This window comes from Podarcis raffonei, chromosome 7 (assembly GCF_027172205.1).
Source record: "Podarcis raffonei isolate rPodRaf1 chromosome 7, rPodRaf1.pri, whole genome shotgun sequence".
Classification (NCBI taxonomy): Eukaryota; Metazoa; Chordata; class Lepidosauria; order Squamata; family Lacertidae; genus Podarcis; species Podarcis raffonei.
This window is the reverse complement of record NC_070608.1, coordinates 22,573,569-22,596,746: the sequence shown is the minus strand read 5'-3', so window position 1 is coordinate 22,596,746 and position 23,178 is coordinate 22,573,569. Positions and strand designations below refer to the sequence as shown.

The following is a 23,178-nucleotide window of genomic DNA, read 5'->3' as shown; positions in this document are numbered from 1 at the left end:
GTATCATTTTCTGTAAGAGCGAACAAACCACAAGATACTGCAACTCTGATAAATATGCATGTAAGTATTCCAAAGAAAGTTAGTGGCCGAGTGCCGTTGCAGTACTATTCAAAGAAGGATCTTCCTAAATTAGGATATTACTCCACCAATTATCACAATGTATCTTGGTGCCTTCCTGGTATTGAATCCCATTCCCCAACAGCAATTACTTACCAGTATACAAAGTTCTAGAAATGTGGCAGACCCCACAGAATATGAGTGTATAGTAGAACTCTTAATTCTCCTGCCACACTTTCCAGAGTTATCACCAACCATGAAGACTGATTGGCCTGCAATTTAATTGTCATGCCAGGCTACATTGCAGGCAACTGAATGTGCTGTGCTCCACATATGTAGCGACCACAATGTGCCACACATTTAAGTTTTTTCCTGTCATTTACCCCTCACAGAGCTACTAATAAACTGTGGCTCCCTGGATTCTTTGGAGTGAAGCCATGTGTTTTAAATGTGCTTTAACCATATGGCGTGGATATGACTTTAGTTTTGTCAAGTTTTGTGCGCACAGAACAATACACAAGAAAGATTTGTGGGTTAATTGGAACTTCAAGGATTAATGTCTAAGTATCAAGGTGCAAGATTAGATTACAAGGTACTTTCAGGCAGTGTTTAGCTGGTGGTTGTTCACCCACAATGCATGTAGGGATCATGCAAATCACAGCTGGTGCCGCTGAAGTGGTATCCCCATTTATTGCAAACTCAAATTTGTTTACCTTTTCTGTACTCACAGCACTAGGTATTTCTTGCATGTCTTATATTTTTCACTACATTTGCCTTCTATTTGAGAGTTGGATAATATCTGCCTTGTTATTCTGCTTGTTCATCCTGGTGTTTATTGATGTGTTCTTGCAGTTTATCACCACAATCTAGAAATGGACGTTGGACCTGTATTGGCAAACACATTGTTATGGCTGTTAGATTCCCTCTCTTTCTGTTTGTGAAAAACACTGCATTTATTTGTTCCCTATCTGGCAACTGGCAAAACAACTTGAAACCATGGCTAGGCAGTAGCTGAGTGTGACAGAGCAGTGTAGCTAGTAGTCCATCCACAACCCTGTCATTCATGCTGGTTGGGGCAGGACGGGAGACAGACAAAAGCCTGCTTCAGGCTCCGCCAACCTGCAGCTTGTGTACTGACTGGGCCCAATACTGTCAAGTGCTGGCTGTAGGGCCAGGTCAGGCCCTCCCCATTCTCACCCTCGCCATCCCCACTCCCAAAGGAGCCTAGGTCATAAATGTGTGACCAACCTCCTTAGTTTTCCTGAACTCCTGGATAACATGGGAGGGGAAGCACTTTGCAGATTTACAGTGCAATCGTATCCAAGTTTATTCAGAGAAGTATCTCATACTATGTTCAACGGGGCTTATATCCCTGCAAGTTTGCATAGGAGCGCAGACTTCATTAGCTTAAGTTCTGCAGGCCACAAAACAGATTCCAGGTTTCACCAGGGCTACCAGGACAAAGTAATTAATTAATGAAATAAATGGTGTTGGGAGAGGAGCAACCATGATGTTTCTTTGTCCCAGCAACCCTTGGTGAAACCTGTTTTTCATCCAAGATGATCAAACTGGGGCTACAGTCCTATGCACATTTGCTGGGAGGTAAGCTTCATCCTACACAGTGAAAGTGGGACTTGCTTCTAGAGGAAACACGCATAGAGTTGTGCTTTAAATCTACACAACTCCTTTTGCACGTGCTCTTAATATGGCGGCATTGTTTTCTTAATAACGTTACAACCTGCGGTGCTTGGAATTTCCACAAGGCTCAACTCCTTACTGCTCCCCTTCTTCATAACATGCAGAAAACTCCACATTCGAAGAAGAAAAATATTAGTTTATCAGAAAATCGCCTCATACCGAGTGAAACTAGAGGTCAGAGTACTAGCTCAGTACTCTACACTGGTTGATACGGGAGTAGCAGCTCTCCAGGGATTTTTAGACAGGAGTCTTCCTCTGTCCTAACTGCAGGTATCAGAGGTTGAATGTAAACAATATGCTTTACTCTTTCCCGAATACCTGGATGTTCCTAATTAAAGTACTGCCCTCCAACGTTACTGCTGCATTGGTTCATTTAACAGAATCACCCTGCAATTTTTCATGCCTTCTCCTCTCTGACTTCATCATATAGTCCTGGCTTTCAGAACGAATGCCGAGGCTTAGCCCTGGTTCCCAAGAAACGAATATTATTATATGTAAATTCTGATTTATTTATTTTTTCCTCCCCATTATAATTTAGGCTGCCAACCTAATCCCATTTACCTGGGAATCAACCCTGCTGAATTTGACAGGACCTACTTCCGAGTAGACCGGAATGGGACTGCACTGTTAAATAAATCATACCTGCCGAATAACCTTTCTCGCGGTCCCCATATAAATCTGAGCTTCACAGTGGGAGAGCAGAGCGCGGGCTCTTCCCTTGACACTGGCGCCCCTAGCGGCCGTCCGCTGTCGTTCCCAAGCGTTCTCCACCAATCACCAACCGAGCTCCGGCTCCAAGGTAACCCTTAGCCCCGCCCGCCGCCCCTCGCTCTCCGGCTTCCCTCTCGGAGCTCCGCCCCTCTCCATCCGGGGTAGCTGCGGCTGGCTTTTGGCTCCCAAACGGGAAGCGCCTGGTCAGCTGATCCGTTCCCCGCCGGTCGTCACGTGATGGTGCTGACAGGCACCGCTGCTCCCGCGAAGGCCATGGAGTGACGGGAAGGGCCCCTTTCGGCGTCCGCCGGTTCCCCCCGCGCCTGAGCTCCGCCGCTCCGCTTGTGCCCCGCTCCGCAGACGCCGGTGAGTGAGAGGCCCCGGCGGCAGCCGCCTTCGGGCAGGCTGGGCCACTAGGCCCCTGGTGCCTCGTCCGGAAAGGAGGCAGGTTCCCCGCTTCCCTTCGCCCTGACCTCTGGCTCTCCTTACCGAGAGGGGGACCGGAGGGCGGATTTCTCTCCTGGGGACCGCTGGGTTTTTTAATGGGTGCTCTCAAGCTTGCCTCCCCCGTGCCCCACTCAGGTCTTCCCACTGGTGGTGTCTTAATAAATTATTATTATTATTATTATTATTATTATTATTATTATTATTGACTAGCGGCGTCAGTGGGGCACGGCGGTCATTTGCGGGCTAGACCCCACTTCCTCAAATCGTGCAGTGCGTGTAAAAGCTGGCGCCACGGCGAAGCTGCCGACCTAAGCTTTCGCATGTGGGGGTAGTAACAAGCGAAATCCTGCAAATCTGTTCCTCGCACGTTGACAGGAGAAAGGCAGAAGCAGAGGACGAGCCCTTCACAAACAAACCAACAAACGTGTTTATTTTTTCGGTGTGGAGGGTCTCTTCAAAGAGCTGGATATCCAGTCACATTGCAGTTTAGTTAAGTGTACTGATTCTCCCTCCCCCTCTTCCAATTCTTTAAATCATGCTAACATACCAAACTCATTTTGCAGATTTGTGTGTTATTTTATGACTTTGTTCATTCAACTCCTGTCACCCAGAATAAATCAGATCTATATAAAAAAATACTTAGCTGGCAGGCCATCTATTGTTGAGTCTTGTGACAGCAATGTGAAAAAATGTCCTCTAGATCAAGGGTGGGCCCTCCAGATGTTGTTGCAGCCCAACCCCTATGACACCTGCTTATTGGTCACGCTGGCTGGGGACACTGACAGCATCTGGAGGGCCACAGAGTCCTCACCTCTGGGCTGGGAGTCTTTGGTTTGAAATATTTTTATATTGTTCCTTAAACAATTTGCTCTCTCCTTAAAAAAGAACTGCTTTCTGTGAGTTCCCTTCAGCATTGTTCTGCAACACAAGGGAAAGCAGTTTGTCTTAAAAAATTCAGTATAGATAGATGAATTTGGGTTGGTTTATCAGAACATAACCCTTAGATTTATCTAGTGGTTAGCCAAATATAGGGTTCCACTGCCTCCAGGCTGTCACAGGCTGTTTGGAGGGATGGATTCAGGCACATACCAGGAACTTAGTTTTGCACGGTTAAAGTGCTATGTCATTCTAGCATAAGAAATCCATTTTCTATGGTTAGGGAAATGGTAGGGAAATGCACTGAAAAGTGAGATAAACGACTGATTAACAGGAAGACAAGCACCCCATAAGTGAATTAGGATGAATTCTCCTTGTCATGTAACTATCCTGTAAACAAATGCTCAATAAAGAACAGACATAGCTGAACCACCTTGTAAGCTTAGTGTAAGCAAATGGAAGAATGCTGAATTAATAGGTTTATTCAGTTTAACATACTACTGCTGCTTTTATGGTAGTCCTTAATACTAGCGATTCCTCTAAAGATAAGCACTCTTTAAAAAAACATTACTTTTCTCTTCATTTCAAAAATGCCAATTCTTATACATAGATTACTCATTCGTATTTCCATTTAGTTCTAATCCACTTGCATTTTTAAATGTGTGGATATCTTATTCTGTATTATTTAAATGGAAGGCTGCTTTTGCTAGGACTAAGGAAATGGAGATAGGAAGATCTAATATGTTACTTATTGAATTGGTAAATAGTATTTTCTGTAAAGAGCAATGGAAAAAGGTTTAGTGATAATGGATACATAGACCAAAAAGGTTTAGTGATAATGGATACATAGACCATACTTTCCCCTACGTTCAAGGATTGTGAGTGGGGAGAAGTGACTAGAAGATCCAGAGACGCTTTTCCACACAGCTCTGGTGCTAGGAGACCTACTGGTATGTTAATCAGCAGAGTAGACTGCAAGTTGACAATTGAAATCGACACCTTTGACACAAGTTCCCTATTTAAAAGTTCTAGGCTATGGTATGTGAATTTTCTTCTCTTCCTTTTTTCATTCTCCTGTCCAAACTGTATAAGTAATGTCTGAAATCAATCTCAGTACTTCCTTATTCTGAATAGAGTTCATTGTGCAAACTCTAAGAACAATTGAAGTAGTTTCTTCCCCTCCCCCCCCCAAAAAAAACCTCCATCCAATGAATTGTCAATGACACATCTTTGCAGAGAATGGACTTGAAGTCACCCTGAGAGTTCATCCAAGAAAAAACAGTCATAATTTTGTGTCTTCTATTTTGGCTAGACATGAATCAATTATACTTCTTAAGAGATGTAGTTTTAGTCCTGTGAGGAATAAGAAAAGGGGATTTTGATTTGCGTGCACATTTTCAGTTCACATTTTCAGCATTTTATTAAACTGTTTGAGTAGAACTTTACTATTATTGCTGATTAAGCAGTTGTGGAAGTGTTGTACAATGTGCTAATAGTTCTCATGAAGCCTAATTAGCCCTAAAAGCAAAGCTTCGCCATTCAGTAATATAGCAAGTAGTAACCTAAAATATTCCACAGTCTCATACACTCATTTTGTTATAAGAGCTGATAGGAAGTTAAAATCCTATGCTTTCTAGTGTATTAGTCATATGAATATCAGGCAGGTTGCGTAAGTTTGTCCCGCTAGGCTTCTACAACAACATCAGAAGTTACATGGCTTGCTACTATTCAAAACTATATGAGTAGATGTTAGGAAGGTTACAATTGAGTTTATTGTGCTTTGTGTTGATGCAAGGTTCTGTTGCCTAGCATGATAGGTGTCCTGAGAAATATCACCACATTTTTGGAAGGGCCCCTTAAAGGCAAGTTATTATACAGTAGAGGGAAAAATAAATAAACTTCCATAGCTAGGGGTTCATCAAGAAACAAAACTTTGAGGAGAGGGGGATGAGTGACTGTCATAAACTGTATTCTTCCCAGTATAAATATACTAATAGTATTTCCTTTTTAAAATGGTTATATTACCTATACGAACTGAAACAATAGAAAATATATTTTGTAAAAAATAATAATCTGAACATCATATAGTGTACAGTGTCTTTATGCTCACCATCGCCATACAACACGCAGCAATATTAACTGTGGAACCAATTACCCTGCTCTCAAATTATACAGATTAAAGATTTCTTGTAGCTGGACAGAGCAGTCTCGGAACCCCCTTGCCTGTTTATGGTAGGAAGGTGGTTTTTTTGTGCGGGGTGTGTGTTGTTGCTATTGTTAATGTTATTTTCTGTATTTTTATTTTGGTTCTTATTATGTGGAAAATGTTCAGTTTTGTGTACTTTTTGATGTTTTGTTTATTGTCTGATATGTTGTAAGCTGCCTTGAGCATGGTTTTAACTTTGGAAAGGTGGCATACAAATAAAATGATTGATAGATGTTTAACATTCCATGTAGACAAGCATATCAGCTTGCCAGATGGAACAATCCCTCCCCACTGCCTCGTTCTGGATTATGGGCAGGAGGAGGGGGAGGAGCCCCATTGCACAAGTGAAATATTTTGTACAGCGCTTCCTATACAAACCACTTGATATTAGTAAAGAAGGGGGGGAATTGCTACAAAACAATTGACCATTCAACATCACAAAAATTCTAATCTCAAAATAGAAGTCTACATAATTCTATATGTAATAATAATAATAATAATAATAATAATTATTATTATTATTATTATTATTATTATTATTATTTATACCCCGCCCATCTGGCTGGGCTTCCCCAGCCACTCTGGGCGGCTTCCAAAAAAATATTAAAATACTGTAATACATCAAACATTAAAAGCTTCCCTAAACAGGGTTGCCTTCAGATGTCTTCTAAAAGTCTGGTAGTTGTTGTTCTCTTTGACATCTGGTGGGAGAGCGTTCCACAGGGCGGGTGCCACTACCGAGAAGGCCCTCTGCCTGGTTCCCTGTAACTTGGCTTCTCACAGTGAGGGTACCTCCAGAAGGCCTTCGGTGCTGGACCTCAGTGTCCGGGCAGAACAATGGGGGTGGAGACGCTCCTTCAGATATTCTGGACCGAGGCCGTTTAGGGCTTTAAAGGTCAGCACCAACACTTTGAATTGTGCTCGGAAATGTACTGGGAGCCAAGAGATCTTTTTCACAGGCTTTCCCTGACCAGGTTAGGCCCTGGTTTATGTGTATTAAAGCATTGAATCAGTTTTAAATGCTTTTTGTTTTCATGCAGTTTTATTGATTTTTAGGCTGCATTTTTTGTTTTAATGGATATTGTTTCACTATTGTATGTAAGGCACACTGCTTAGAGACTTTTAAAATATGAAGTAGTTTAGAAATGCTTTTAAGTAAGTGTTAAAACGTATGCCGGGAGGGCAGTACTGCATAGAACAGTGTGCCACACCGGTGGCCCAGAGGTGGAACAGAAATGAAGTTATATATTCTGAAAGGACCTTGTTCTCTATTGTTATTTAAATGTTTTTTTCCCCTGTCTTTTGCTTCCCCAGTGTTTTACCTCTATCTTTCAAAATCATCAGCGTCGCAATAAAGTGGCAAAAATGACAGAGTTCTGGCTGATTTCTGCTCCTGGGGAAAAAACATGTCAGCAGACATGGGAGAAGCTGTGTGCTGCAACCATAAAAAATAACAACCTTTCTACCAATGCAAAGTTTAACATTCCGGATTTAAAGGTATACCCATTCAAAAGCACATGGTTTTGTATTCAAACTGTTTGCACCTTAAGTTTAGGGGAAATGAACATGATGGTACCAACACAGCACACTCCTATTGCCAAAGAATATTTGCCTGCTAATGTTACTTTGCTTACTAAATGAAGCAATTGTAAATCACTTACCTAACTTGTGAATTTGTGGAGTGCATGCTCCTGTCTTCTACAGTGTGAACTGGAACTGTACAGTAAGGGGGCTGTTAGGCTTTTTAAAAATTCCAAATTATATTTTATTTAAGTTGCCTCCCTGAATGCAGTATCACAAGCTAATGCTGAATGTACTTGTGATATAGAACAAATGGTTAGACCAGCTTGGAAATCGATTTCTATTCCCTGCTGAGATTCATTGACTCCTGTTCCAATGTACTGGCATGGATAATCTCTTAACATTGTAGTTGCTGGCAGATGATAAATAAAATGATTATCTTTAAATTTCAATGCAATGTTGTTGTTTTAAAAAAGACAATTTTTAGACTGAAATCATATGCATGCAAACTTGGAAATAAATCCCATTGTATTTAACGTGGGACTTCTTTGTTATTAAAAATGCATAGGATTGCACTGTTAGTCTAATAGTTCCTTCTTGTTATATATGTTCTATCTAAAATAATTCTCATTCTTTCCTTTATAGGTTGGTACCCTTGATGTGTTAGTTGGCTTGTCTGATGAGCTGGCTAAACTGGATACATTTGTGGAAAGGTAACTACTTTTTAATATCCACCTAATATCACTGCTCACGTTTCTTCCGTTTTGTTGCAATATAGAAGCCTATGTATTGCCTGCTAATTGTCTGTTTTTTAGGTTAACCAGCTTAATGACTGTCAGTGTTAGCACATAATGGAAAGCGAAGAACCTTTGTGGAATAAACCATACTGTGCAGGCAGCCTGATCGCTCCCACGTACCTCCTCTGGTGTAAGCAGATAAACTAAACAAGGAAGGGGTTGTTTAGTATTGTGACCAACCCCAGGGATATGCTTTGCTTTTTCCTAACAAGCCAGGATAGCTAGCCAGCTTTAAGTTGCAGTTTGCTTTTGGCATTCCAATCCTTGCTTGTTATTGCCAAACAAACCACAGTCCTGAGTTTGTGTAATGATAAAGCTATCCCTGTCTTATTTTCTTTACTTTGTCAGTTGCCAGCAATCAGATTACGTGCACAGTATGGTTTATTATGCCATATTTCTGAGTCTCCAACAATATTTTGGGTTAATTAGCTACTTCTTGGTTTGGACAACCATAACAAGTCACAACAACCAAACTCGCAAGCAGTGGTTTGAGTTTGCCCTCCAAACTAGGTATGGAAACCAGCGTCAAACCATGAATTCCAATCCTGCTTTGCTAGGGAGGGGAAACAGGTGAAAACAAGGATCATCTGGAGGCTCAGGAATGCTACCTGTGAACCAACCCAGTGTGTTAGTCTTAAGTACTTGCAGTTTTGCCATGTTTAGGAACGTGTGATTGTTCTTTGACTGTCTGCATTGCTAAAATGATCTCTAAGAACATAAGAGCCCTGTTAGATCAGATGAAAGGCCCATCCAGTTCAGCATTCTGTTCTCACAGTAGCCAAACAGGTACAAAGAGTAAGTTAAAGAAGCAGGAGTGCAACAGCACCTCCTATTTTGTGAACCACCCTGAGACCCCTGGGTATAGGGCAGTATATAAATTCAATTTTTTAAAAAAGATCCCCGGCCTCTGATACTAGAGTTAACTAGTGCACTTTATCGCCTGACACGGAAGAGATTTTTAGATATTGGCCCAACAGAAAACAATGAAAAATTCTTTGAATTGAGTAAAACTGACAAAAATCAGAGAAAGTGCCCAGTCTTAAATGACCCGTAGCTTTCGAAGAGCAAAGAACAGATCTTACACCACAACAAATTTCATGAGCAGCATTTTGAAGAGTATCATGGGGGACAATTTGTTGTCAGTTTGAAACAGTTCTGTGAAATGAATTGTGACCTAATTGTGAGTCTCATTTGATACAGCCCCCAAGTTGCTGAAACGTTTAGTCCACAGACAGAAAGACGAATAGGATCTTAATTTTATCTTAATTTTTCTCTTCTCTTCAGTGTTGTCAAGAAGGTGGCACAGTATATGGCTGATGTGCTGGAAGACAGTAAAGATAAAGTTCAGGAAAACCTTCTGGCCAATGGAGGTAAATGTTAGCTTTCTGTGAAGGGTGACATTGAAAGTTGATGGTTTGAGCATAAATTCAGAAGTGATGCATATGAGTCATAGGAAAGCATTTTCTGCAACACAAGTGATCGCAAAAATTCAAAGCAAGCAGAAAACCAACAACCAACCTATAAATATAATATCTAAAAGGAAGCGTGCTCTTCAGCTGCAGTTCTGCTTTCCCTGCCTTGTTTATAATTCTAGATTTTTATGTGATCAGTGTCTTCTCCTTAGTTACGTTAAGCACAAGCTTTTCATGTATGCTAATTTAAACATCCTTGAAATCGATAGAAATGTTCATTGCATTAAAAAGACATACAAATAATTATGGTGATGCTGATCTTGTCCATTAAATCTTTGAGTGTGATATCCAATAATGGGCATATTCAAAGTAGCCCCAACTGAGAACAAGGGCAAGTTACTTATGTCTGTTGTTTTCAATGGGTTTGATCTCAGTACAACTTAGTTGGCTATCACCCTGAGTCGATAGTATCAAAAAGAAATGAAAAATACTGACATACCCAAAGAATAGTGTGAAAGATGCCCTGTTGGAATGCTGATCCATTTTTTCCCTTGCAGTCCTTTTAAAAAGTGACACCACAGATGCTTTTGTAAGAGTAGGGGTGCCATTTCTGAATACCAGTGAAAAAAATGATGTGATGTGTGTAAAATGCCTTCAGAGTTTACTAAAGTAACTTCTGAAAGAGGGTTGGGGAATCTGTGGCCCTCCAGATGTTGGAATCAAGCTCCCAGCAAGTCCCAGCTAGCTTGGCCAATGATTGAGGTTGACGTCCAACAATCTCTGGAAGGCGGCAGGTTCCTCAACCCCGTTCTAACAAGCGTTTCATCGCCCCTAAACCAGTGTATCACGGCTGGCCAAAATAAGTGTTAAGCTGTCCCGGAGTAGCTTTTTATTATTGGTTACCACCTGTAAATCTAGGTTATCATTAGGTGACCTGAATAAATGGATCACAGCAATCCAGTATCTTTAATTATGCCGAAAGAAATTGTCTAGTGGGGGCCACTTCTGCTCCTGCAGTACTGTCACAACAATGTCCTGTCAAAATGCCCCCCTCTCAGCAACTAAAGGTAATGGGGTTCCATCCTCTTATTGCTTCTGATCCACTCTAATGATGTATGTGCACAAAATTCATATATGAAAAGAAACATCCCAAACAGCATATCTTTTAATATGGCCTTGCTGCAATGGCTTCTAAACTTTCTTACACTACATATAATCTTTCCTGTGTTTTAAAAGGCAAACATCTATATAAAGTCTCTAGGAGCATTGCTTGGTAGCTGTATTTATTCATTCATGCAGGTTGTGCGCCATCCCATAACGTAAAGTTCTCTGGCTGGCTTAAAATAGTTGTGTAAAAAAGCAACTGAAATTCCAAGTAAACAGAGCCGTTTTTAAAAGATGGGAACCCTAGATAAATAAACCAAACAGAACTCCACCCACCTAAAGTTAAAAACAGATTTTAGAAAAATGGGCCAGATTACTTAAATGATTTAAAAGTGAGCAGAAAGGTCTTCTTAAGGATAAGAAATATGAAGCCAGGCTGTTCCATAACTGAGATGCCACTCTCCCAGCAGTGACTCACCACACTTCATTCAATGGGGGCAGCCAGAGCTGGGTCTCTGAAGAGGAACTTGAGGTCTGAGTAGGTACATAGAGGAGAAGATGGTCTTTCAGATAGCCTTGGCCAAGTTCAGAGCTTTTGAGGTTAAACCTGAATTTTAAATTGTGCCCATAAATCGGCTGGGAGCCAGAACACCTCACAAAGCACAAGTTTGTGCTCAGTTTGCCAATACCAATATTCAATCATTGTGTTCACAGTTGATTTGGTCACCTACATAACAAGGTTCCAGTGGGACATGGCAAAGTATCCAATCAAGCAGTCTCTGAAGAATATTTCAGAAATAATTGCCAAGGTAGGTTTATACTATCCAAAGAGGTATGAAACTTGTGTTATAATCTCTGTGGTACATGCACCAGGGTGTGGTAAAAATTGCTTCTGCTTTTTAGTCTCTTTGATGTTCTTTTTTTAAAAAAGAAGAAACCATCAAAAATCCCCAAAGTGACGAACAAGTGCAGAAAGCTTCTGTGGTGCAAAAGCTCCCCCCCCCCAAAAAAAGCATACAGTGATTTATCAGGCAGATCAATGAAAACATTGACCTGAGGTTTTAGGAAATGGAAAATTGCCTCCTATTAACATTAAGAAAGGGGGGAACCTGGAAAAGGTCAGGTAGTAGACTAACCTCTCATCAGGGTCTTGCATTCTCTGGAAATATAAATACGGTTAATAAAATATAGATATGCAACCCAGTTGGGCATCTTACAGTATTGAATACTTGTAAGTGACAAAATTGGTATTGATCAGACATTTCAGAGGAAGGAATACAGAAGGGAAACAAAGCTATAAAATAGGCACAGTTGCACATGGTTAAAATAACAAAATCCAAGTAAAGACTTATCATCGTTAGCAGATTATCAAGTATAGTTCCAGATTTGCCATGTTTGTCTTGTTCAGTGCAAACCTACAACACCATAAATTTGTATTCGTTTATAGTTTGCCCATTTATGAAGGCTTAGTCCTACACTGGCAAGTGTGGATTATCTTGTCGAAAATATTATTGATCTAATTTTCTTGTCTGTCTGTCTGTGCAGTCTTGCACCACAGTCCTAACTCAAAGGCTTGTTCTCTCCCACAACTTATGCCTTCTCTCCAAACTGGCAGGATGTAGCAATCCTGTTTCCTAACCGCACTAATTGTGACTAAGACTCCTCTATGCGGCATTTGCCCTTGACAAAAACCCAAGCCTTTTCTTTTTCTTCCCATCCCCACTGCCCTGCTTGTTTCTCCTATAGATATTTGGGAATGGATGGGAATAGCTTCTAATTAGGGAATAGCTCAAAGAAGGGAAACTCTTTCTCCAGCTGCAGGGCGGCTGGCGACTGCTCTCTAGGAAGAGATTCATCTTGCTTAGTGAAATAGCTGGTAGATTAACTGTCTAAATAAATCATCACCAGTGATGAATGGTGCCATTGTGCTAAAGAGGAAAGGGAAGATAAAGCCAACTAAAGTGCCATTTGTGGATAGTGAGGCGTGCAGTTGTAGCCTTCCCTGGGTGGTCACCACAGCCAAATCATTGCTTTTCTTCTAGTTGGCCTCTTGGCAATTCCCTGCAGTAATTCCCCAAATATTTCATAGCTTCACATAAGTATGGGAACAATAACTATTCTGTATTGTAAAAGGAAGTAAATAGTCCCTCCCTGCCAGCTCTGCGATCAGTTTTGTTTCCAGTCCTTCAGAAAACTCTTGGGTGATGCCTTTCCCTTTCACCATGAGCGCTGTTTACTTGAGCAGCAATTCATTAACTACCAGATCTTTCAGTAGATGCTCCTAAATACCACTTTTATCTGCTAGATGTTCAAATCAGGCATACTTCCTTGAACAAGCTTCTGTAGTCCTTCTGTGTTAAGGTTGAAGCAGGAACTGCCACCCAAGTTCACAGTAAACCATTAATTGTTTGCTGTGATGTGCTAAATGGGCCACAGTGGGTGGTATCCCCCTATTTTACAGAGAGTAGGACCAATTAAGACTGTAGTTAGCCATGGCTATTATTTTAACTGGGACTACTCTGAGTAGGATGAGCATTGGATATAGCCCTGTGATTTTGAAACTATTCTATTGGAACAACTTATGAAAAAAAGTTGTTTCAAGGCTGAAAATCCACATGGGTTTTCCAGAAAGGATCCAAGACCAGACCTAGTTAGAAATAAAAAAAAAATAATCTTTGATGGAAAACTCTATGGTTGAGACCCACAAGCTGCCAGAAAAAAAACTGGGAGTCTAGGGCAACAGTACCTCTTAAGGTGCACTTAAAACAGAGAGGAGTTTCAAGAGTGATTTGATAGTGTATGGAGGTTAAATGTCCAAAGGGAAAGGAATTTGAATTCCACTGGGTGTGTGGAGGCCCTGGGGTAAGTCTCAAGTATGTTTCTGGATCCCACCCCCACATCATTAGCAACTTCAGTGACAGTTCTAGCCAAGTGTAAGCTCCGTTTAAATGGGTCATATATGCTACAAAAAAATGCTATTTCATTACTTCTGAGAATAATTTTCTGTCTTTTAAAAAAGTTCATAAAAAGGGGATTCCAAGTCGTGTTCCTTTTTAAGGCAATTACAGATTTTTCGAACTCAGTTTACTAATATAGTAAACTTCTTTAAGAAACTGTGTGTAAGTGATAATCTGTGGCCTTCTTCATTCTGGTGTCCTCCAAGGGGTTATGGAAACTCTAGTCCAAAACATCTGGAGGGTAACAGCTGGAATGCTGGCCAGTGAATGTTGTCTTATTTTCCTAGCCTGATATTCATTTGCACATAATTGTCATTTTTATAGGAAAGTCTAATGCAGTATTTAAATGCTTCTTAGAAAACACTGATATAGTTTTGCTTCTGAATTTTGTCCTTTAAAGGGAGTGACTCAGATTGATAATGACCTGAAGGCAAGGGCGTCTGCATACAACAACCTGAAAGGCAACCTTCAGAACTTGGAAAGGAAGAATGCGTGAGTTGTCTTCTTCTGTAAGGCAATCTGAAAGCAGGCTGATGAATTTGATATGTTCAAAATAATAATAATAATAATAATAATAATAATAATAATAATAATAATAATAATAATAAAATAAAAATAATTTTTTATTTATATCCCGCCCTCCCCAGCCGAAGCCGGGCTCAGGGCGGCTAACAACAATAAAACAGTACAACAGCACATATGACTTTTGATTTCTGAATTCATACATTTCTCAGGCAAGGGCCTAAATTAGCAGATTGCCCTACCTCTGGGTTTGAACATACTGTACAAGATAATGGTGGAGTTAAAGCCACATTTGAAACAAGCTAAGAAAAAAACCTGAAAAAAGAGGGAAGAAACATATTTGCCATCATGTTGAAGTCATACAGAGAATTGTACAACAACCAGCCATATAGCTCGATTTGTCAGTCTTTAGTATCACAGCACCTGATCTTTGTTTTCAGATAACATTATCACATCACAGCTATAATAGAAAATTTAAGTGGTGGGTTCTGCATATCATGCAAGTTTATCTGAAAACTTGGGATTTCATACTTTACCGAGCTTAAGTTATCCAGTCACTTGGATTGAGATTTTGGCTATTTGTCAGTTGGTTTTGGGGCATGTCTAATTGATTATATCACATCAGGAGCATTATAAAAATTGTAGCTATTTGCCGCCAAAAGTCTTATTATTCAGATCAAATTAAATATAAGAATTATACACTCATTTCTTGATCTTCTTGTTCTTTAACAGGGGAAGTTTGCTAACCAGAAGTCTGGCTGAAATTGTAAAGAAAGATGACTTTGTACTTGATTCTGAATATTTGATTACGTTGTTAGTGGTTGTACCAAAGTAAGTCTGTCTCCTGGTCCCAAAAAGAATCCTTGCTGAAACGTAAAGACAAGCATACAGAATGTATTGAGAGGAAGGGATATTTCACAGAATAATTTGTTTGCTGAAACTGCTATGTTACCATGGAACAATTAAATGCACATGTGGAAATGTGAAATCCACTTCTAAGGGACAGGGGAACAGACATTTTCTTTACATCATCTCAACATCAGCAAAAGCACTCAGTGTTTGCATTGTAAGTTGAAGCCCTTTCACAAGCACTGCAAAATCTGTTCATTTATGAAGTCAGTCGAGAAATCTAGCTAAGCTGCGAAAACTGACCTCCAGGTTTCAGAAATTCTCATTGATTTGCTCTAACCTATTGAAGTGTTTAGCTTGTAAATTGGATTCACACAAGTCAGTCAACATTTTGCTTCTTATCACTGCATTTATCTTCCCTGCCCTAACACTCTCTATATTAGCCTGCAATCTTAGTAAAGTATTAGCAGGCCAGGCAAACGAGGCTATTCTTTGTCATAATATTTTAGTCAAAGTAAATTGTGTTGAGGATGTATCTGAGTTGGTCAAAGGATGCTGATAGCTCATGGAAATTTACTAGCTTTAAAAAAATTAAAACGGAAAATACTTGCTAAAAAGGTATTGTCTTGGGGGAAAAAGACATTTTTAGGCCAATAAAGAGTTGAAACTAAAGAAAAAGGTGTTGAGTTTAGCTTCTTGCTTAATTATGTAGAACATTCTGTACATCTAAAATTATATACACAGCAAAAACTTATTTCTATGTTTAATTTTACCCCATGCCTGCTTTACTCTGGGTGTTGAATGGGGCTTGCAGTACAAACCTTAGCATATTTGCTTTTAAAGTAAGTGTACATAAAAATGCAATGAAAAATATGCACTTTGAGTTGTTATTGTTATTGTTATTATACCCCATTCATCTGGCTGGGTTTCCCCAGCCACTCTGAGTGACTTGCAGCATATCTAAAAACATAATAAAAACATCAAGTATTAGAAGTTTGATCTCTGCTCTAATGCACAATGTTCTACCCTGTGAAAACCAGGAGTGCTTTTTCCTATGCAATAAAAACAAGAGTTTGCAATAGGTACAGTGGTGCCCCGCAAGACGAATGCCTCGCTAAACGAAAAACCCGCAAGACGAAAGGGTTTTCCGATTTTTAGCGGCTTCGCAAGACGAAAGCCCATAGGGAAATCTCCGGGGACAGCGGGGAAGCGCAGCGCACCTTCTCCTCTGTTCCCGGACCTGTCCTGAAGGCTTGCGGTAGGAGGAAGGTTTTCCTCCCCACCGCCAACATTCAGAACAGCAGAAGGCTGTTCTGAAGGCTGGCGGTGGGGAGAAAAGTCCTTCTCCCCCCGCCAGCCTTCAGAAGAGGTCCGGGGACAGACTGTCCCCGGACCTGGTCTGAAGGCGGTCTCCATAGGAACGCATTAATTGATTTTTCAATGCATTCCTATGGGAAACCGTGCTTCGCAAGACGAAAAACTCGCAAGAAGAAAAAACTTGCGGAACGAATTAATTTTGTCTTGCGAGGCACCACTGTACAACAAATTCCTTGCAAGTCCTGGGTCAACAGTATGATCTTAAAGCTGCACTGGAGAACTTAAGTCTGTCTAAGTCTTAAGCTGTACATACCACTGGGAATGAATCCCTGGAGTTCAGAGTAAATTGAGTAAAGATACATACAATAGTGCTATAAAACTATTTCCTGACTTAGGAGCTGACAGAGCAACATCTGATGCAGTGCTAAGTTCTTCTGTAGATGGAAAGGAAACTAAGCAGCCCCTCTGTGTATTCATGGAGAAACCTGGAGTACACATCAGACGGCTCCTTGGATCCTGGGTGTATCCTGTGTGTACACCCAGTGTATCCTGAAAACACTCGTGGTGCTGACAGTGGCAAAAAGAACTTTGTGCTCCCCAGGGATTTTTGTTAAGGCAACTAATGCTTACTTGTTCCATCTTTAGGATAAATTATAATGACTGGATGAAGCAGTATGAAACTTTAACGGATATGATAGTTCCACGATCCAGCAAGTAAGTTTGATTCCACTTACTTAGGAACACAGTTGAAAATAGGCTGATGTACTCCAAAAAAAGGAGAAACAGCTTTTGGAGACTTGGTTTGCCCAGTACTATAACACCCCCCCCCAAAAAAAGTTAGTTCTCTTTTAGAATTCTTTCATCACCTTGTGATTTGAGTCTTTGAATCCGTTTCCTCAGAAACTGCATTCCTGAACAATGAATACAAGTGCCACCTTATCCTGAGTCTGGTTCCAGTAAGGCCCAGTAATGTGTGCAGCCAGCTGTACTGTTGGCCACAGCCCAACCACATGGTACAATTGTTAGGAGAGGTGATGTTCAAAAAAGCATATTTTGGTCATTTGGACTTGAAGGTTGAAAGTCCAGTAATCTTCTACTGGGCCAACTGCATTAGAGGAACCTTTGGTTTGCACAGAATTTGTTTTATAGGGCAAGGGCGGGTACAACTCTCATTCTCGCCCCTCCTCTGAAGCAGTATCAGTTCTTCAGTTCTAATGCTCCATTCACTTTACTAAGCAGGCAAGATTGGGAAAGCTACTGAAAGCTGTTAAGTAGTGTTGCAAATTTGAGGTCATTTTCTGAGAGAACACTTAAATTGCACTCAGCGGGTTTAATGCAGCTAGCTTTGCTCAGAAAGGACAACGCTTTGAATGTGAAATGCGACTCGAGCACTTCTCCTGTGAAGCGTGGCAAAGGTGAGCTGCAATTACTCCTCTAATAGAGGTACACCATCTGTAAGCCTAGCACTGTAATCTGAAGCAGTACAACTGTGCAGCAGCAGCACATAAGCTGTTTTTGCTGGTCTTGCGTTACAGGTTACAGTTTTTATTGCAGTATGTCTCTTCCTTTATTTTTTGACCTGTGCTCCCTGGTGTCTTTGATTCTTTGCAGTGTCCTTTCGGAGGACCAGGATAGTTATCTCTGTAATGTCACCTTGTTCAGGAAGGCCGTGGATGAGTTCAGGCACAAAGCCAGGGAAAACAAGTAAGTGGTCCTCCTCCCAGGTTGTTTTTCTGCAAAAAAGCAATTGTAAAGCAACTTCCAATGGTCTGCTGGTCTCCCGATGCAGGTTTATGGTCCGCGACTTTCAGTATAATGAAGAAGAGATGAAGGCAGACAAGGAAGAAATGAACAGGCTGTCTACTGATAAGAAGAAACAGTTTGTAAGTTCAGTGTGTGTTAAATACATTTGAAGATAATTCTTCAACCCCCCAAATAGTTCCCTACATCTGCCTTTAGGGACTATTGAGACTAATTCATTGATATATAAGAAACATTGCAGTAAATGCAGAGCAAGCAAAGCAGCCTTAGACAGTATGAAAGCTGTTATAGTAATTGTAGGTTACAATTTGGGCTATGCTTTCCAGTGTTTGGCTATTAAGTTTTCTAGATGGCATTGGGATATGTCAGGGCCCTAGAACCGTCCACAAAGGCTGTGAGACAACTCAGCTCCCACCCAGTGCCCATTACCTCCACAGAAGGAGAATTTGTTGTGTGGGTCCCTTCCTGCAAGTCAGCTCTCAGATGTTTCTGTGCAGTCCCCAGTGTATTGAGGATTGCTACCATTTCTGTGGTTCTGAATGCATTACATACATCTCCTACTGGAGGTGCCCTATGTAATTTCTGAAAGACAAAGATCCATGCCAGTAGATAAGCTTGTTCCTTTTTCTTTCTGTCTACATTTTCCTGAATAATTTCATGACTTTTTAAAAGCTGATTCCCTCCATATGAACCTGCCTATCCAGTAAGATCATCATTGGAAGCTCTCCAGATCTGCCCCAGAGTTTCCCCCAACCCTCCAGAGCTGGTTTTGAGAGGGGGGTGCTGATGAGGACAGGAGAGGAAGCACCACTGAGTCCATGGAAATGCATTGTTCCAAGTGCAACTGCAGCCTTGGATAGTGTCCCATGCAGTAAAAGGGACGCGGGAGGCGCTGTGGTCTAAACCACTGAGCCTAGGGTTTGCCAGTCAGAAGGTCGAATCCCCGCAACAGGGTGAGCTCCTGTTGCTCGGTCCCTGCTCCTGCCATCCTAGCAGTTCAAAAGCACGTCAAAGTGCAAGTAGATAGATAGGTACCGCTCCAGCGGGAAGGTAAACGGCATTTCCGTGCACTGCTCTGGTTTGCCAGAAGCGGCTTAGTCATGCTGGCCACATGACCCGGAAGCTGTATGCCGGCTCCCTCGGCCAATAAAGCAAGATGAGCGCTGCAACCCCAGAGTCAGCCACGACTGGACCTAACAGTCAGGGGTCCCTTTACCTTTACCTACGCAGTGCTTGTTTTCTTCTAAAAAAATGTTTAGGGCTACTCTCATTTTCTGACTCATATTGAAATACTGCCTCTCAATGAGGCCAAACTTAGATTCACAAAATGTTTAGGGGTATGTGTACCCCCTTGTCCCCCCAGAAAAAAACACTGGTCCTATGTATTTTTGATGCCAGGTGAAAATGGTCCCCCCCCCCAATCATTTTAATCTGTGACTAGGTGAACCCTTGACTTGGTCTTTTATGTAATTGCTGTATGTATTTTTGTTTCTGCTGTTTTTATATTACTGCTAATAGTTTATAGTTTTAGGTAAGCTTCCTCTGTCTTCATATAGAAAGGCAGGAAATAAATGCTTAAAATGACAAGATGTTGATGTTCAGAATCTCAGTTTTCCCAGCCAAAGGATGCTTCCATTATCTCCTCTTGGCATGCTTTGGCCTGTTCATTCTGCAGAGCAGCTGCAGTAACGTTGCCATACACAAAACATATTTGAATAGAGTGCAAAGTCTCCTGATGCTTAAAATGACTTCTTGCTTTTCCTTTCCAAATACAGGGGCCTCTAGTACGATGGCTGAAAGTAAATTTCAGTGAAGCTTTCATTGCGTGGATTCATGTGAAAGCGCTGAGAGTCTTCGTTGAATCAGTTTTGAGGTATTTTTCTTTATAGATGAGCTATTGCTCCATTCCTTCAAGAATCACTAGCATTCCACATGTTTGGTCTGGTGAATCTTGGTAGCTGCGCTCTCTTGCACAAACACCAGGATTATCTCAATCAAATTACTATTTACGCATTAAGTAGGAACAAGGCCAATTTACTAAAGCAATCAGACAAGCAGTGAGATTATTTTAATATTAAACTTTTGTGATATTCCAGATACTTCCATGATCCACAAGGCAGAGAGGTGGTCTTCAAATCTCCCCCTTTTCCTGCAGTCTGATGTGCTACTTTGTTTCTGCTGTTATTCTGGATGTCTGATGTTCTAAAGGGCATCCCTGGAACATATTTGAGGAGGCAGACAGTAGCACAATGGGCTGCAGAAGGGATGAAAATTCCGCTCCCTCGCCTTTTCACTAATGGGAGCCTCCACTGGAGCAAAGTGCAGAGGGACATGACATATATCATATTTCAGCAGAGGGACATGACATATATCAAATTGGTTGCTGCTGCTTGCAAGAGCTAGAGGCAATGTAGTGCAGTAAGGAGATTCGCAGTAAAATGCTGTAACAGTTTTATGACAGCTGATTCTTAAGCTGAGATAGCAAATGCAGGAAATATGATTACATACATACATAAATTTTATTTGTATGCTGCTTTTCCACAGTTCCAATAATTCTCAAGGTGGCTTACAACATGAAAAAATATCCTAAGTATTCATAAACAATAAAGAAAAAGTTAAAAAATACACAACCAAACTGCACAATTTCCACATTAATCACAAGAAGATCTGAAATACAGATACCAAACAACAACAGCAACCCTCCCCAGCAAAAAATCCCAAACAACACCCCAGCCCAAGAGTCTGTTCAGCAGCCTCAGCTTCTGTAGCCAGAGTCAGGGCCCTGCCATCCCAGGCCAGGTGGAGAAGCCTTCAAGGCAAGGAGCAGACCTTCCAGGACTCACAGCCAATATGGTCCAAAGATGATTCCAAAACCTCTGAATAAGACAAGTGTTCCAAAATAAGAGAGTTATCCCTTTCAGATACCTGTTTTTCCCTCTTTTCTTATCCTCCTGCCTGTTAATTTGGCTTTGAGCACAAAGAGTGAACAGGTGCTTATTCAAAAACTTTTGAAATGTTTGATTTTTGTTGACAGTTTTTCTAAACAATACAGCAAACGACAACTGGTACAGAGACTCTTGAGTTTCATTAATGGCAGAGCTCAACATATTTGGGAATTTTGCTGCCCCTTCGTAATAGTATATTTCCGGAATAACTGGCAGGAGTGGTGATTTTGGCCCCTCTCCATACTCCCTCCTCCACCCATATTCCCCCTCCACCTAAGCTAATTTTACATTGTCAGGTTCATTGCTCATCTAAGGCTTATTGTTATACTCCATGAAACCATCTTGTAACAAAAATAATAATCGGATGCTTATGAAGCACATGCATATTCCATCACCATATCCCCACCTCCATGATGGGAGAGCAGCAATAACAATTGATCGAGCTGAACTGGCTGCCTCACTGTATCACTAATGGTGACAACAATTGCATTCCAGAAGTCTCAGAACTGAAGCACATCCCCAACAGCTCTTAAAATTACTTTGCTCCCCTAGGTATGGTTTGCCAGTGAACTTCCAGGCTATGCTCCTTCAGCCCAACAAGAAAACAATGAAGAAATTGAGAGAGGTTTTGTATGACTTGTACAAGCACCTTGACAGCAGCGCAGCAGCAATCATTGATGTAAGTAACTCACATTTTTACGACGTCCACCTACAATTCAAATTGTTGAACTTGCATTGACTGAGAATTTTCTTACACCAAGGAGACACTATCTGGCTTAGCCACATCTACCAGCATGGGAGCTTGTGCTGATTGGACAGTTTATAAGTTTGCCCTGATGTTGGTAAAGTAGAAACATGGTTGATTTGTAGTCTTAGGTCCTGCTAGAAGGGATGGCCCTGTGCAAACTACTAAAACAGCAATCACAATGTCTTGAGTGCCACAATGGCAGATTTGGAACAATCACCTCCCGTTCAGCATCACTTGGTGCCATGGAGACTCTGTTGATAGAGGCAGATGGTGTCATTTATCAATCTCAGTGGAGCTAGTGGGACTGGTTGAGAGTCTCATTAAATTCTGAAGTTTCCCAGCTATCACTTTTTTTAAAAGTGAAATGTTTGTGTTGTGTGGAAGTGGAGAAAATCTTGAAATTTTGCTTGTCAATCATATGTTCTGTCACAAAGCTATGACCCTTCCCCAGTGGGAAGGAAATTTTAAAATGTACCAAAAAGATAAAATGCAGGTGGTTTTTGTCTGAGTCTAAGCAACAGTACTTGTACGTGTTTAAAGAAAATATGTGGCCATTAACTCTCCTGCTAAACTCTTAGTTATTGAGTTTAAAAAAATAAACTTGTCTTTTATAGGCAACTATGGATATTCCAGGTTTGAACCTCAGTCAGCAAGAATACTACCCCTATGTGTACTACAAGATAGACTGCAACTTGCTCGAATTTAAGTAGATGACTTCTGACCCTGACCATCCTCCCATAATATTGGTGTCCAAGAAGAAAAGGTTGAAGAATGGTGATACTCCTAACTCTCTCCTGTAAACCTGTTGCTTGCTTGCTTCCTCCCTCGCGTAGGAGAATAATCCCCATAGTGGTCCATCTCTTTGACATTTTCTTTTAAAAGAGAAATGTAAGTATCGCTTTTAAATTGATCAGGTCTGTAAATGTATATTGAGAGAATCAGAGTGTATTTATAAATAGTCCTTATTTAAAAAAAGTTTTTAAAGGGTCATTCCTCTTTCGTACCGTGGTCTGCATCAATTCCATTGACTATCCTCCGGGAAGAACTTGTTTACAAAGGAAGATTGTGGGGAGAAAACTTAATGCCATTTTGTTCACTGTGTTTCATAGATATAAAACTTGTAAACATTGTTATTGAATTGTGATGTAAAATATGTGGAGATTGATATTCAGTCTGTGCTTTCTGAATGTTTTAAACTTATGCACAGGAAACATTCACAGGAGAAAAATAAAAGCACCTGTACTACTGTA

The 23,178-nt window shown here is 40.9% G+C and overlaps 1 protein-coding gene and 1 long non-coding RNA gene across 4 annotated transcripts in view; one reads left to right on the top strand and one right to left on the bottom strand.

Moving 5' to 3' along the window:
- The window catches only part of LOC128417173 (uncharacterized), an 11,703-nt gene extending 9,123 nt beyond the window's left edge, over positions 1-2,580 (bottom strand). Inside the window, exons 1-2 of one of the 2 annotated variants that reach the window (XR_008331400.1) lie at positions 2,398-2,580; positions 771-988 (exon numbers count right to left, since the gene is read on the bottom strand). This is a non-coding gene — a long non-coding RNA (uncharacterized LOC128417173). The remainder of the gene's footprint in view (positions 1-770; positions 989-2,397) is intronic. The other variant, XR_008331399.1, reaches the window with a different exon arrangement.
- ATP6V1C1 (ATPase H+ transporting V1 subunit C1) overlaps positions 1-23,178 on the top strand; it is a 24,314-nt gene extending 1,136 nt beyond the window's left edge. Inside the window, exons 1-13 of one of the 2 annotated variants that reach the window (XM_053395488.1) lie at positions 2,648-2,832; positions 7,310-7,492; positions 8,162-8,229; positions 9,598-9,683; positions 11,544-11,638; positions 14,187-14,278; positions 15,041-15,139; positions 17,120-17,188; positions 18,086-18,178; positions 18,264-18,357; positions 20,011-20,108; positions 21,733-21,859; positions 22,543-23,178. In XM_053395488.1, coding sequence (XP_053251463.1) covers positions 7,361-7,492; positions 8,162-8,229; positions 9,598-9,683; positions 11,544-11,638; positions 14,187-14,278; positions 15,041-15,139; positions 17,120-17,188; positions 18,086-18,178; positions 18,264-18,357; positions 20,011-20,108; positions 21,733-21,859; positions 22,543-22,638 — 1,149 coding nt within the window. In that variant the 5' untranslated portion in view covers positions 2,648-2,832; positions 7,310-7,360 and the 3' untranslated portion in view covers positions 22,639-23,178. Of the gene's footprint in view, positions 1-2,647; positions 2,833-7,309; positions 7,493-8,161; positions 8,230-9,597; positions 9,684-11,543; positions 11,639-14,186; positions 14,279-15,040; positions 15,140-17,119; positions 17,189-18,085; positions 18,179-18,263; positions 18,358-20,010; positions 20,109-21,732; positions 21,860-22,542 lie in introns of those variants that run through there. The other variant, XM_053395487.1, reaches the window with a different exon arrangement.